The sequence below is a fragment of the Ictalurus furcatus genome, chromosome 20 (genome assembly GCF_023375685.1).
Source record: "Ictalurus furcatus strain D&B chromosome 20, Billie_1.0, whole genome shotgun sequence".
Lineage (NCBI taxonomy): Eukaryota > Metazoa > Chordata > Actinopteri > Siluriformes > Ictaluridae > Ictalurus > Ictalurus furcatus.
Genome location: NC_071274.1, coordinates 22,449,128 through 22,464,127, shown reverse-complemented (window position 1 = coordinate 22,464,127; position 15,000 = coordinate 22,449,128). Strand labels below are relative to the sequence as shown.

General features: G+C 40.6%; 1 protein-coding gene across 6 annotated transcripts in view; it reads left to right on the top strand.

Moving 5' to 3' along the window:
* Positions 1-15,000, top strand: part of ptprfb (protein tyrosine phosphatase receptor type Fb) — a 163,521-nt gene that overhangs the window by 127,469 nt on the left and 21,052 nt on the right. For 4 of the 6 annotated variants that reach the window (XM_053651277.1, XM_053651279.1, XM_053651278.1 and 1 more), the window contains 4 exons: positions 1,770-1,927; positions 6,357-6,469; positions 9,908-9,940; positions 12,817-12,914. In XM_053651277.1, coding sequence (XP_053507252.1) covers positions 1,770-1,927; positions 6,357-6,469; positions 9,908-9,940; positions 12,817-12,914 — 402 coding nt within the window. The remainder of the gene's footprint in view (positions 1-1,769; positions 1,928-6,356; positions 6,470-9,907; positions 9,941-12,816; positions 12,915-15,000) is intronic. The other 2 variants (XM_053651281.1, XM_053651280.1) reach the window with 1 other exon arrangement.

Below are 15,000 nucleotides of genomic sequence, written 5' to 3'. Positions count from 1 at the left end.
ACATCACCACGTACCAGCATCACCTCGTTGCCGCTTCCCCGCGTCACCACATCCCCGCTTCCCTGCGTCACCGTGTCACCACATCATCACGTCCCCATATCACCAGGTCCCCGCGTCACCACATCCCCCACATGACAACGTCACCACATCCCCACATCACCACGTCCCCACATCACCATGTCCCCACATCACCACGTCCCCACATCACCACATCCCCATGTCACCATGTCCCCACATCACCACGTCCCCCACTCCACCATGTCACCACGTCCCCACATCACCAGGTCCCCACATCACCACATCCCCATGTCACCATGTCCCCACATCACCACATCCCTATGTCACCATGTCCCCACATCACCACGTCCCCCACTCCACCATGTCACCACGTCCCCACATCACCAGGTCCCCACATCACCACATCCCCATGTCACCATGTCCCCACATCACCACATCCCTATGTCACCATGTCCCCACATCACCACGTCCCCACATCACCACATCCCCATGTCACCATGTCCCCACATCACCTCGTCCCCACATCACTACGCGTCTACATCACCACGTCCCCACATCACAGCTAAAGAAAGCTCAATCTTCCTTCCATCTTCTTCCTCCCTTTCCTCAGCTGTTCCCATTGTCACATCTATGAGAGAAGATCGGAATCCTACCAGCAGGGACACGTCTCATTTTTTGACACCATCCATTTTTTTTGCCGTTTCTCTCCATCCTTTATATTATTTTTCTTTCCACCTCTTTGCTTTCTCTGTCCGTCCTCAGCACACACACACAGATCGGGAGACGGGGGCCGATGCTAACGCGAGGTCACCCTCAGGGTGGTGAGAAAACTTGTTAACAATGTTCTTTGAGCCTGTGTGTGTGTGTGTGAGAGAGAGAGAGACATACTTGAAAGAATCCTCACGCTGGATAATTCCCTGCAGAGGGCTTTCGCAGTCGGTCTTACTCTGAAAGACGGATGATCGAAAGGTTCTCTGTGCGTTCACGTTCCGGAGCAGCCCTAAACCCACTGTTTATTAAAGAACGACACGTCATGCTTTTTATCCGTTTAGCGTTACATTCAGTGTTGCGGAACGTCCATGAAACGGTGTCAGGCTACAGAGAAACCGCAAAAACTTAAAAAGTTACTGACACCGGAGACTCCTTCCATAAACGACACATAAACGTCTCCTCACAGAACAACGATTACCGATGTACGAGTCCCTGCGAATGAGCTGTTACTATAGAAACGATACCGTGTAGCTGAGCTGCGACACTATCAGAGCTGCTCTTATGGAAAACACCTTCTGACCAATCACAATCCAGAACACAACAGCGCCGGGATCTGGTGATCAGATCTGGTGGTTATGGCATGGGGAGGGTTAGCTAGCTAGTTCAGCTTTGTTAGTGAATGTCCTTAGAGTTTTTATTTATTCATTAAAAAGATTTATTAACATACATTTGTCTGTTTGTTTGTTTGTGTGTATTGACAAGTTCACTTGCCTAAAGTTCATCTCAGCACGAATTAAAACGATCCACCACTGAAACTTTGTTTTAATCACGCGAAGATTTTTTTTCTTCACGTTTTACGTCTTCGTAGTTCTAGAAAGAGAAGGAGCGATGTGTTCGGATTCCGTACGAATCAAGGTTGTAATTAAAGCTATAAGTGCTACAAGCCCCGCCCCTCATCATGACGTCATCCATTCGTAACGTTACACATCAGTTCTCTGAATCCAAGTCTTTCTCTCCTTTTTTTTCTGTTGTTCCTGCAGCGCGTTTTCTCCTCCAGCCCGTACTCGGACCCGGTGATGGTGGAGAACGGCAGCGTGGCTCACAGCGTGGAATCTCCCGAGATGTTGTGGGTGATGGGGCCGGTCCTCGCCGTGGTGCTCATCGTCAGCATCGTCATCGCCATCATCCTGTTCAAAAGGTGAGGCGCCGTCGCCAGCTCGCTCTTTCCCTCTTCCGTGTGTGTGTTTCCGTCTTTCCACTTTAAGAACTTTAAAAATGCTTAAACTTCTTACTACGTCTGATAAGTCTGACAGACTATTTGAGTAGTGATGTCATAGTGGGTGGGGCTAATTTCTTAAAGTGGGAGTACTGACGGTGGGGTAAGTAACAAAGGAAAAAGTAATTAATTATGGAAAAATGAGGATTTATAAATAATTAGTAAGATAAGAATCCTTTATTAGAGTTCATTTGTTTTTAAAATGTTTATTGCCGTAAGATTTTATGCGGGGGAAAAAATAAACAGACTAAACTGATTTTTTAAAATTATTTCTTTATTTGTTTTCTTTCTTTTCCCATCTTTCTTTCTTTCTTTTTTCTTAAACACTTGAAATTATATTTGGATGTTAATGTATTGTTTTGAATATAAACAAGGAACTAAATATAAAAAAAATTCTATTTTTATTAATCTGAAACTGCTTAAAAGTTAAAATGAGACTCTTTGTCTTTTCTTTCTGTCGTTCTTTCTTTAAAAAATAAAACTTTAAACATGTATTTTTACGTTAACATATTTGTTTTTAAGCGTGAACAAACAACTAAAACAGATAATAGAACATAACAGAATATTAAACATAAAAATAAATTATTTTTTTTTAAATAAGACTTTCTTTGTTTCTTAAAAAAAAATTAAAAGTGAAACATTAAAAAATGTTATTTTGTGGTATGTTTGTGTGAGCAAACAAATAAAAAAGAAAATAGAATTTTAAAAAATTCTATTTAAACTATGCTCAACAGTTTTGATTTGTTCTTCCTTTTTTATAGTAAAAAAATTCAACGTTAAAATGTATTTGATGTTAATGTACCTGCGCAAACGAGAAAGTAAAATGGAGAATAGAATATTTAAACTTTAACATAGAAATATTTTTTAATTACGCTGAACGGTTAAAATGAGACCTTTTTATTTCGTGCTTTCTTTTTTTAAAATAAAATGTAAAACATTAAAAACCGCAGATAAAATTGATGATAGAATAGAGTAAAACTAACTACGTTTAACAGTTAATGTTCTTTTTATTTAATTATTTATTTAAAAATCAAAATAAAAGTCAAATAGTCACTTACAAAATAATTGTTCATTTTGGGTGCGTGAGTGTGTGTGTGTGCGTGTGTGTGTGTGTGTGTGTGTGTAATGATAATATCAGTAACAGATACAGTTTGGTAAAAATTATTATCCTATTACGTTTACTCTTTCATAAAAGTAGGTCGCTTGTTTCCCATCTAAAGCTCGCTGAAGGTTACTGTAAATTACATCAGCTCTTATACTCGTGTGTGTGTGTGTGTGTGTGTGTGTGTGTGTGTGTGTGTGTATACACAGAGCAGAAAAGAAATTCCTTTCGCACTGGAACAATGCAGTATAGACTATATATACGGTGCCCTCTGTTAATATTGGCACCCTTGGTAAATATGAGTAAAGAAGGCTGTGAAATTTGTTTTTATTGTTTAACCTTTTGATCACAAAAATATTCTCTATTTATTTTCATTATTCTTTCCTTTTTCTTGGACTATTTTCACTTTTGTACGTAATTTTTTTTGTTATTTTATACTTTATCGCTTTCTTTCATTCTATGTTTTTGTTCTTTTGTGCTTTTTGCTTTATTACATTTTCTTTCTTTCTTTTTCTTTGACTTTTTTTTCACTTTTTTATATATTTTTTGTTCTGTGCTTTTTTGCTGTATTGCTCATTTATTTCTTCTTATTGCCTTTACTTTCTTTCTTTCTCTAACCTGTTTGTTTTTTATATTCTTTTTTTTGTCCTTCTGTGCTTTTTTTTTTTACACCTTCTTTCTTTTCTTTTTTTCCCTCTTTCTTTCACTACTCATTTTCTTTAATATTCTCTTGCTTATTCCTTTCTTCCAGCCATCCTTTTATTTCTTACTCTTCTTTTGTCTTCTTTTGTTATTTTTCCTTCCTTCTGGCCTTCATGTTTTCCTTTCTTTCTTTCTTTCTTTCTTTCTCTTTTTTGATTTCTTACACTTTCTTTCCTTTGTTTGTTTTTAATTTTTTTCACATTATATTGAATATTCTTTTCTTCCAACTTGCCTTTTATTTATTTCCTTCATTATTTCCCTTTTGGTTTTTTTTTTGTTGTTTTTTTTTTCATTTTCCTTCCTTTTATCTAGACTTCTATTTCTTTCACTTGTTTTCTTTCCTTGCATTCTTTCTAGTCTGTCATTTCTTTTTCCTCCTTTCTGTCCTTCTTTCTTCCTTTCTCACCTAATGTCCTTTTCGCTGTGGTTCGATCCCATTAGATGCTATGTTAAGTGTACACCCAGGATGAGTGTGTGCGCCTGTATCGTGTCATTCTCTCGCTCTTTCTTTGTGAAATGACTCGGCGAGATTCTTCCAGCCGCGTATCTGTACTGTTTTGTCATATTTCTCATTTTTCGACGGTCACTAATCCTGCGTATCTCTCGCTCTTTCTGCTCCGTGCGAACAGCAAACAGGAGAGGTAGGTGTTCTCGCATCGGGGTTTCTGTTTCTCCATGTCTTCTCACTCATCCATCCGTCTCGCTGTTGGACACCGGGACTGCGGCTGGGATACCGTTCTCTGGTTTATTCGGAATAAACCTAAATAAATAAATCATAAATTTTTTGCATAAATCGGTATTTCACCTCAGAACCCCGGTGTCCATGAGTAGATTGAGTTCTCACACAGATGCATGCTGATGTTCAGTCGTGGGAGATATTTTCTCCGAGCAGAAATGCCCACGATTCTGTCAGACGACCAATCGGACGACGATGCTAGCAGTTACGCTAGCAAATTTATCTTGTGTCCGAGCTAACGTTAGCTGAATGCCGTTCATGATATTAGCAGAATCTTAAATCTAGATAGTTATCTACCTAGCAAGACGACGAATAGAAACTCATAGTTAGCATAAATGATCAAACTAGCATAAATATCAGATCATTTGTCTTGTGCACGATTATATCGTCACTATACATCTGTTCAATAAAGATTTATTGAAGAAACTAGCTTTATCGGTATTAGAAGCTAGCTAAATGCCATTTTATTTTTTGTATATATAAAACAAGTTTAATTTGCATAAGATTGGTGGTTTAGACAATGCTAGCCTTCTGTTTCTTAGCTAGCTTGCTAAACACCAACCCTATTCAATTTGTACTTACGTTAAATAGCTAACTTTAAGTTTCCTTTGTCTTGCTAGATTGCTGTCTAGACTTAACATTGTTAATGCGTTGAGCAGCGATTAGCTTGAGCACTATTATTCTGGTGTTGATTGGTCATGTGACTGAACCAGTTCTGTTCTGAGAACGTTTTTAGCTAGCGTAAACGTCTCTGTGCTCTATGGTGGCTCTTGTGCAGTGGCATCTCCTGTGTGTGTGTGTTTCATTTTGTTTTGAAATTGATGTATTGTGCAGTGTCGATCCTCATGTGTTCTCCTCAAGGTGACTGGGAGCTAGCGCGCTAACGTAGCCTTTGTGGGCGCTTCACCTGGGTGCTGAATGGCACCATTGTAAAGTAAATGCCAGACTGGCGGGTGTTGAAAATAGAAATGTTCCCATCGTGAAAGCTGACATTTCCTTCAGCCGGACCATTCTGTTGCTCTTTTTCTTTTTTCTTTTTTTTTTCCGGCTCGTCAGTCTGCGGACGAACAAAAAGAGGCCCGTTTCGCCGAACCGAAACCGAAACCCGGGCTTTTAGTCTGCTGTGTTTGTGTTAGAACATGGCTGAGGCGTGGAGATGATCGAGTTCACAAGCCTGGCATCTTCACAGCTTCGCCGACTTACAGCTAAAAGTTACAGAGTGTTCACGTGAGGAAAGTTCCTCGTGTTCAGAGTCGGTTGCTCTTTTTTCTTTTTTTTTTTTTTATTACTCAAACTCCGCCCCCTGTGCATAACTCTCCCCTCTAAATACAGTCCTTAAAAGGTTATGGTGTGTTTGGTGTTCTCATTTCTAGACGTGAGATGTGTGTGTGTGTGTGTGTGTGTGTGTGTGTGTCCTCTCACAGTTACTCCTAGCACCTGTTAGCGCATTAGACGCCATATCTGCAGGTGCGTGTGCGTCCATGCCGTAATTACTCAGCTGATGTGCTAATTACTCACATGCCCTGTTTCCCTCACAAACAAGCTACGCCGTGTTTAGCGAGCATGCTAAACTCGAGTTCTCGCGGCAGCTGTCGCGTCTCAATCGGCATCCTACAGGGAATCGTACAGGATTTTTTAATTTTTTTACGCGTTTCTGCCACGTGCGTTTATTTTCGCGAGGGCGCACACGGTGTCTAGATTTAGTTCGTCTCGTTCACGTCAATGGAGTTGTTGTCGTTGTTGTTGGTGTTGTTTTTAAAGCTAAAATTGCTACACGAGTGCTAACCACGACATGACTTCCTTTCTCACAGGAAGCGAGCATCTCCGTTGCCTAAAGACGAACATTTGAGCGGGGTGAAGGACTCCCTACTGGCGAACTCGTCCGATCCCGTGGAAATGAGGAGAATCAACTATCAGACGCCAGGTGACTTTTTTAACATTATAAATTTTTTAATTTTTTATCGGTTATTCATCACTGTGGTGGATTTCTAATCCAGGCTAATCATACTTTTTTCTATTTTTTGAATCGATGTATATTTTTAAGCAGCTTCTGCATATTTCACGGTCGATTTGGATTCATACAGCACTTCACGATAAAGATTCAAACGTTATCTTTAACAAGAGATGAGACCACGCCTTTTTTTTTTTTTTGGTTTGTTTTGTTTTTGCCATTTTTTTAAATAAAAAATTATTAATTCATATAATTTTTTAAAGTACTTTTCAGATTATGCAGTGTGCCAAGTTTACTTCTATTATGTTAATAACATTTTTACCTTAGTATTTTTTTTAAATCATCAGTTGCTGTCATATATATATATATATATATATATATATATATATATATATATATATATATATATATATATATATATAATTTTTTTTAAAGACCTCGTAAATATTTATCATTTTTTTTACGGACCTTTCCTGCACGTCATCTCGTACGTCTCGTCGAAGTATTTCCCGGACACACGTCTCGCGCTGAAAATGGAAAACGCGTTAAATTATACGAACTTGTGACCTTTGATTCGGTTTATACACTCTTTCTGAGGTTAATTCTTTCTACTTATAAAGAAGATCAAAAAAAAAGAAAAAAGTCATGAAAATATATCGTTAATACGTTACGATATTTAAATACATTTGAAAACGAATCATTTCTGACAAATTTTTTTTTTTTATTTAAAAAACGAACTGTGCTCGAACATACACGACGTCGGTGTTTCAAATGTTACAAGCGTAGTCGATTAGCTAGGGCATTTTTTTTTAGGTGTGCGTGAGCTTTTGTTTATTTGTCTGTTTATTTATTTCGATGTTTATAGCTAGCAGTTAACGACACGGCGAGATGATCCCGGTTTCTCGCGCTGTTACACAGTTAAAGTCACGCAGATAAAAACGTTCGTAGCGCAAACAATAAAAATCCGCCGTAGAGTCGCACTCTTCATCGGAGTTCTGATTCGTTTTCGCACGTGCACTTTTTTCTTTACTTTTCTTTTTTCTTGCTTTCTTTTTTTTTTCCATCAGTGTGTAATTGGAGGCTGTCGGATTGTAAGCACAGGCTCGGGTCGTCTTTTTTATTTTTAACTAAAGTGCTGCGGTTAAGTGTTTTTATTCATCCCGAGTGTCATCTCGATTCATTTAGCAACAATAAATCGGGGTATTCTAAGAAATGATTCATCAAACAGCTCCCTTCTCCCTCTTTTTAGCTTTTATTCCTTCTCTTTCTCTCTCTCTCTCTTTATCTATACAGTGCCATTTTCCTTTCATTGTAAGCCCACTGAGACTAATCGCTCTTAATTTATTGTCAAAAACGCCATTCTCCTCTTCTCTGCTCTTCTTCTCTTAAACGCCTTTAATGATCGCACGACTTGTCTTTAATTAGCCAGATGTGAATATTTTTGTTTTTCTCCCACAGTAAAAGCCGTTTAGGTCTTTAATTAGCGTGGAAGAGGGCAGGATGTCCTGCTCCTGCTTGCTCGTCGAGACTGGAAAAAGGATCCGGCGAGCGTCAAAATGGCTACTTTGGCTTAAAACCACTCCTTCTTATTTTTTCTCTCCAGCTCTTAGGATCATCATCGGAATCTTTTACACGATCTCCGTGACTTCATTAGCGCTCCTGCTTTATGATTTTCAAGATGAGCTTGAAGGAGGACAAGAATTAAAAATTTTTTTTTTAAAAAAAAGAGAGAGAGAGAGAGATTATGTCATCGCTTGCTTTGTCTATCGCTCGCCCTCCTTCGCTAACAGGTCACATGACCTCCCCGCCGGGTTATCACCGATCACGCTCGGCCTCTGTACGGCGCCGGGCCGAACACGTAATCACTGCGAGCGCAACCCCTCCAGCCCGATGTTTCTGATTTACGCCTCGTACGTAAATCAGAGGTCGGCTCGATTAAAGCGGCGGTCTGTCTCCTCGGACGGCTTGTACGTTAGCGCCGTAGCTCATCCGTGGTCGTATTCACATTTCACACGTTTCGCTTCTGACCTCTGCTGGTTTACCCGCAGTAATGCTAACCCGCTTTACACACTTTACAACAACCGTCACACCGAGCCGTGTTGTTGTTCGTGGAAAAACGTTCGCGTCCTACGTTTTGCTCCTCAGTTTGTGAGTTTGTGTAAATTTACGTCTAGACAGACTCACTGACGCCGTCCTCGATCGATCGGCTCCGGGTCGTATAGCTCACGTATTTTCGCCTTCGTATTTATTTCGGTGACACACTAGTTTGATGAAAGGCAAAGCGATTCCAAAAACAAAACCGTAAACTAGGACAAATAAGACTACTCCTTCAATTAGGACAAAAGTAATGGTGCCCTATAAAAGGAGGAAGGTTTAGTCTAGGCGACGCGCTGCAGTGGCTGAGCTGCATTACTGGAGGGTTACGCCTAGGAGGCACTGTTTCACCGTTTTTTTAAATGTAATTTTTCATTTAAACTCTGACCGATTTGACCTAATATTACCGTTTTCAGTGTATTCACCTGATTTATCAACGTACCCACTACTTTGCGTTCCATTTAACTAACGGATAGTGTTTCCTGATTTGGTGTCTGTATCGTCATTTCATTTTAACGAACCCTCTCAAATGTTTTGGTTGGATTTTTTTAAACGCATACATACATTATTTTATTTTATAACCGTGTACTGTGCGTTTATCCTCTTACGCTCATTTTGTGCGGTTATATTGTCGCCTTTTTTTTTTTTTTTAATCCTTGTGAATTCTTTTAGACCGTTTATTTTGAATGAAATTTTTGATGGCTCGTGGTTACGGCACTTCGAGTTACCGCGTATCTGAGAAGTGCTCTGTAAACAAACAAACAAACAAACAAACAAACAGTAACAATTATCGTAGTAGCAGTATGCTCTATAGTAGATATATTTTTCAATTATTTATTTGATTTATTGATTATACTTTCCCAGATTCCTCGTGCTTCACGCGCTCGGGAACAGCCTTCCTCGTTAAACGTGCGAGGTTTAATGCGCCTTCTCGTCGACCCGCTTCTGTCAGCTCTCGGTTTTAATTCCCTGGATGTTTTCAAAATATTAGCAGTCAGCTGTGTGTGTGTGTGTGTGTGTGCTGTAAAATTCATGACTTTCCCACTCTGCGTGAGAGTTGTGCTCCGCCTAATTGACTGTGTAGTCGAACGCAGCTTTCCTGTATTCGCCATTAACCTGCCAACATCCTGCGTGTTTTATAGCCGATTTTTCGAAACGAGCGCGCGTTCGATCTCGTTCCCGAGCACAACTCTCAGGCGTTTATCCCGGCGTGGCTTGGAGGCTTGAAATTGATAGTTCTTTATTTTTCTTCTTCTTTCTTTCTTTCTTTCTTTCTTTTTCCCTCCCTCCCTCCCTCCCTCCGTCTTCTCTCTGCAGGTCCCAGCACCTCCTGCTGCCCCGACACTCCAAGTTAGTTCCTGCTGTGTGTCTCTGCACGTTCCCTCGTAGCTCTGTTCCGCTCGTTCATCGGCTTGCCTGTCTCTGTATCTCGCTGTTTTCTGTCTCTCCGCACCACATCAATCACCGCTGCCATTTATCCCGGCCTGCTTTACATCACCCTGCACTTTATTACCTGCCGTTCTGAGTCCGGCGGTAACGTCGGCCCGTTTTAGACGGCCGGAGGGGAAACTACACCGCCTCACTACGTTTCCGGAGATTCACGGCCAAAAAAAGATACAAAAACGACACGTACGCCTCATGTCTGGGAGTCGATTTTGTCAAAAGTGCAAAATATTTCTTTGTTCTTAAATTAACTTGAATTCATAGCAGTTTTAGTCTTGAACTTAAACTAAACCCTCCTAGTCTAGGAACTTGAAATATCTGCGTCTTTTTTTTATGGTATAAATTTCTCATTTTGATTCCATCCGAAATAAAACGAACTAAATAATAATAATAATTAAAAAAAAAAAAAAATACTAATAAATTTGAAAAGTGCTTTACAAATGGACTTCCATTCCCTGATGTGTGTTGGTAATTAAAGTATTAATATCAATGTAATAAAAGTATTTATATTAACGTATATTCGTTTATTAATGCTATTCCTAGCGAGCTAATGGGAAATTTCAATTGTTATCTGATGGAAAAGTCTTGAGATCTGTTTTGATGAGCCACGTTGTTTACTTCCGTTAAGAAGAGATGGCATTTTAAATTCAAAGTTCACGTCTGTTACAATTGTTACGAATGATACGCTTTATCTGACGTAACGACGAAACGATTTAATCCCGCTGTTTAAGGTTACGTCCGTGAGTGTTAGCTGAACGTAAGTTCATATATATATAAAACTTTGAATAAATAAAACTTTGGACAGTCTGTGAAATGAATGCGTAGAGATTACTCTGTGCTTGTAGCTAATTCGGGTCGGTTAAGGCTAAGTTGTAAAGTGTCTATGCTAGGTGCTCTGCTTGGATACGTTCCGACCGACCGCCGGGATCCTTGTTTAAAAAACGCCTCCTTAATTCACTGGTGCTTGTTTATACCGCGTTTTTACCCCGGACTCTAATTCCACTTTATCAGATTCAGGCCGCCTGCTTGTTTCCTTCCTGATCGTCCTCCTTCGCTCGCTTTAAAAAAATAAATAAATAAATAAATAAATTTTAAAAAATGACGCGAGTGGAGAATGTTCCCAAATCCAATTAAGCGTTCTCTGCCTCGGCCTCGATCAGAAACACGGAGAAGATTAGCCATAAATCATCTTCCAGCTGCTGACAAGAAATCTGGGGCGAACTGGAGAGAAGTAAGGATCGAAGCAAGTGCAGCTAATGATCGATTCGTAAGGAAATGCGAAAGAACGGCGGGGATTAGAGATCTGAGACGGGGGCGAAATAAACCCTGAGATGTACGCGACGTTCTGGCGTTTACCTCAGACGATGTAAACAGTCGGTCAAGACGTGTTCGAAGTTTGCTTCTTTTGTTTTGCGAAGAGCGCGGCGCTACAAGGGCTGATGTAGCGCAAAACATCATGACACAGTTCTGGCTGAAGTATCGCTTTAAGGATTCTCGTTGTTTGTATTAAACAAGAGTATAAGTGTGTCTGACGTCCGACTTTAGGTGTGTCGATAATCCATCGAGCAGCACGCGCTCTGGGCCTCGTTTGTCAGTCGTTTAATAGCATCGGGTGTACATTTCTTTTTGTTTTGTGGGAGGGGCTAAATGTAAATATGCCCTGAACGGCCAAACTGGACTGAAAACTCCCCCAGATTTACATAAACTCCGCCCATTCACATGACAGAAATGACCAAACAATGTCCGTGGCACATTTACTTTTAGCCCCTCCGAAATAACTGCATAAAAGGCCATGCTTACAGAGAAGCGAAAACGACTGGACGGTGAAAAGATCAAATCGGAAATCTTCCAGTAACGCAGCTCAGCCACTGCAGCTACCACAGACCCGATACTTTTTATCCTAAATGAACGGCTAGTCTTATTTTGGATCCTTGGTTGTAATTGGCTCTTTGAGTGTGCGATTGAAACATGTAAGCGATTTTAAACTTGGCAGAGTAATCCGTAGATAAAATCGCAGAATCTCGTCGACAGTTACGCGCTTCGAGGTCCGCTTTGATTTGAAGCCGCTTTTCCGACTAGCTAAGGTTTTTTTTAAATAAGCCCGTTAGTTTGTCCTTTACAGAGACGCTACAATCTCGTGGTTTTGCGATTTTATTTGTTTTAAAAACATGGAGGACACACCAGGTTATAGTTATATATAAGGATATATAGAGATATGTCGTAAACATCACGACGTGCTGGCGTTCCAGTCGTCTCCACTTTATTCTCTCTCTCTAAATTTCCATCCAAACGTTTGACAACGTATTTAGCAAGATTCTCTAAAATAATGTGCGGTGATGTCGATGATGATGTCATCAGAAAGAGACTAGGACGCCTCTCACTGTCGTAATTTAATTCGATCTTCGTTTGATTCGCTTGTACGCTTAAGAGGTAGAGGTAGAGATTCAACGAACTGAACTTGCTGGATGGATGGGCGTGGCTTAATATCCTCATGAGCACGTGGACTGGTTACGGAGTAGCTACCCTTGCTAGGTTCCCTTTCGCAAGCCGGATTAGCCCCGCCCACCCGTAAAAACCCGTCGTGTCCAAACAGGTGGATGGAAACTCCGGCTTTTTCTTTTCTTTCTTCGATGCTTCCCCGACATCACACTCCCTCAGCCTCAGCACAGCGCATCACCACGTCCTCCTCGGCAGCCTCGCACTCCTCACCCCTCCCCCACACCCCCTGACGAGCGCTAGTCGTCCGTCTCGCTCAACACCTTCTTCCTTCCTTTCTTCTCCAGGAATGAGAGAGCATCCTCCCATCTCCGTGTGTGAGCTGGCCGACCACATCGAGCGCCTCAAAGCCAACGACAGCCTGCGTTTCTCACAGGAGTACGAGGTAATAACCGTTCACACACACACACACACACACACACACACACACCTCCCCCTCCCCAACCGACGTTGATTATCTTCCTATAACAGCATGTTACGAAATGTTTTCTTCTTCTTCCGATACAGTTCGTCCCCATGGTTACAGTTTTTTCTCTTTTTTTTTTATTAAAAAATGACATGAGAGGGTTAAAACTCCTGAAGAAGTTCCAGCTTTACCTCTGACCGTTACAAAGCGCTGACACTGGAGACTCCTTCCATTAATGTTACTGAAATAAACTTCTCCTTACAGAAAACTTCACTTCATGATTACACACGTCTTTATTCATTTTTTTTCTCTTTGTGGTCTCTCTCTCTCTCTCTCTCTCTTTCTCTTTCTCCATCTGTCTCTCCCTTTGCTCTTGTTCTCTCACTCTTCATCTTTGTCTCTCTTTCTTTCTTCCTCTTTCATTCATTCTCTTTCTCTTTTTCGTCTCTCTCCCTCTTCCCTTTGCTCTCTCTCTCTCTCTCTCTCTCTCACTATCACTCACTCACACACACACACACACACTGTCCCATATTTTTTTTTCTCTTTTACATCCCTTCTCCCTCTCTCTCTCTCTCCATCTCTCTGTCTCTCTTTCTTTCTTCTTTTCATTCATTCTCTTTCTCTCCTTCCGTCTTTCTCTGTCTTCCCTTTGCTCTTGTTCTCTCTCTCTCTGTCTCTCGCTCTCTCTCTATCTCTCTGTCTCTCTCTTTCTTTCTTCTTTTCATTCATTCTCTTTCTCTCCTTCCATCTTTCTCTGTTTTCCCTTTGCTCTTGTTCTCTCTCTGTCTCTCGCTCTCTCTCTATCTCTCTGTCTCTCTCTTTCTTTCTTCTTTTCATTCATTCTCTTTCTCTCCTTCCGTTTTTCTCTGTCTTCCCTTTGCTCTTGTTCTCTCTCTCTCTGTCTCTCTCTCTCTCTCTATCTCTCTGTCTCTCTCTTTCTTTCTTCTTTTCATTCGTTCTCTTTCTCTCCTTCCGTCTTTCTCGGTCTTCCCTTTGTTCTTGTTGTCTCTCTCTCTCTCTCTCTCTCTAAGTCTCTCTCTCTCTCTCTCTCTGTTTCTCTTGTTAATTACATTTCAGTTAAACTACATTGAAAGTTGTTTAGTTTCTCTCCGGTGCTAAACTAAAGACATTTTTTCCGCCTCTGGAATAACAATAAGCGTTCTTCTCAGTAAGTCTTGACTCTCTCAGGAAAAACACAAAGCCGTTTCACCAGCTCGGTGTTGTGTAATGAATTCTCTTTTAAGCATCGTTTCATAATTCAGGTGTTCTGTCTGGTTCGTACCTTCTGATTGTCTGTCTTTGTGTTCGTTTTTATTTATTTATTTATTTATTTATTTTGAGATAATATTTCGTCTGACTGTTTTGACAGGAACTCACGTTTGCGCTTGGACAGATGCTCGTTTTCAGCGCTGTGCTCCTGCGGGTTCACGTCGCGCTCCTGATTAGCAGAGTGCACGCTTTGATTTCGCGCTCGCCGCCGCCGGAAAGAAGGAGCGAGAGATTTCACTTCATTTTCGCGCCCGAGTGCCACTCGAGACTCGAACCTCTCGAGAGCGCGACGCGCACAGCATCGCTAAAGCGCGACGGAGAATGGAGTCGTAACGGAACTCGCCGGGACGCCGCCCGTGACCAGACCGTCGTCTGAATAAAATAAATACTTAACTGTTTATACTTTTTTTTAAAAAAAATTAGTGAACAGAAGGTTTGTTACGCTCCGTTCAGCCTCATGAAACAGAGACCGCCGGTAGCGTTTGAGATAAGCCACGCCCCTTCCGAGTGTAGACAGAGAGCTTTCAAGAGAGCGTTTAATTGGACGAACATGAAGATTAGCACAAGTCGTTTTCCCGGAAGTGACATAAAAGGATCTATAAAATGTAAATAATAAGAAATATCTCAAACCTTTTTTTTCCTTTTTTAAAAATTTTTGAAAATATTTTTCGCATAAGGTTAAAGTCCATAGCATTATACATTTATTTATATATATATATATATATATATATACAATTTAAAAAAAATTCGGATTAAGACGATGTTTAATGGACGGTAGGAACAGGAAGTCGTATTT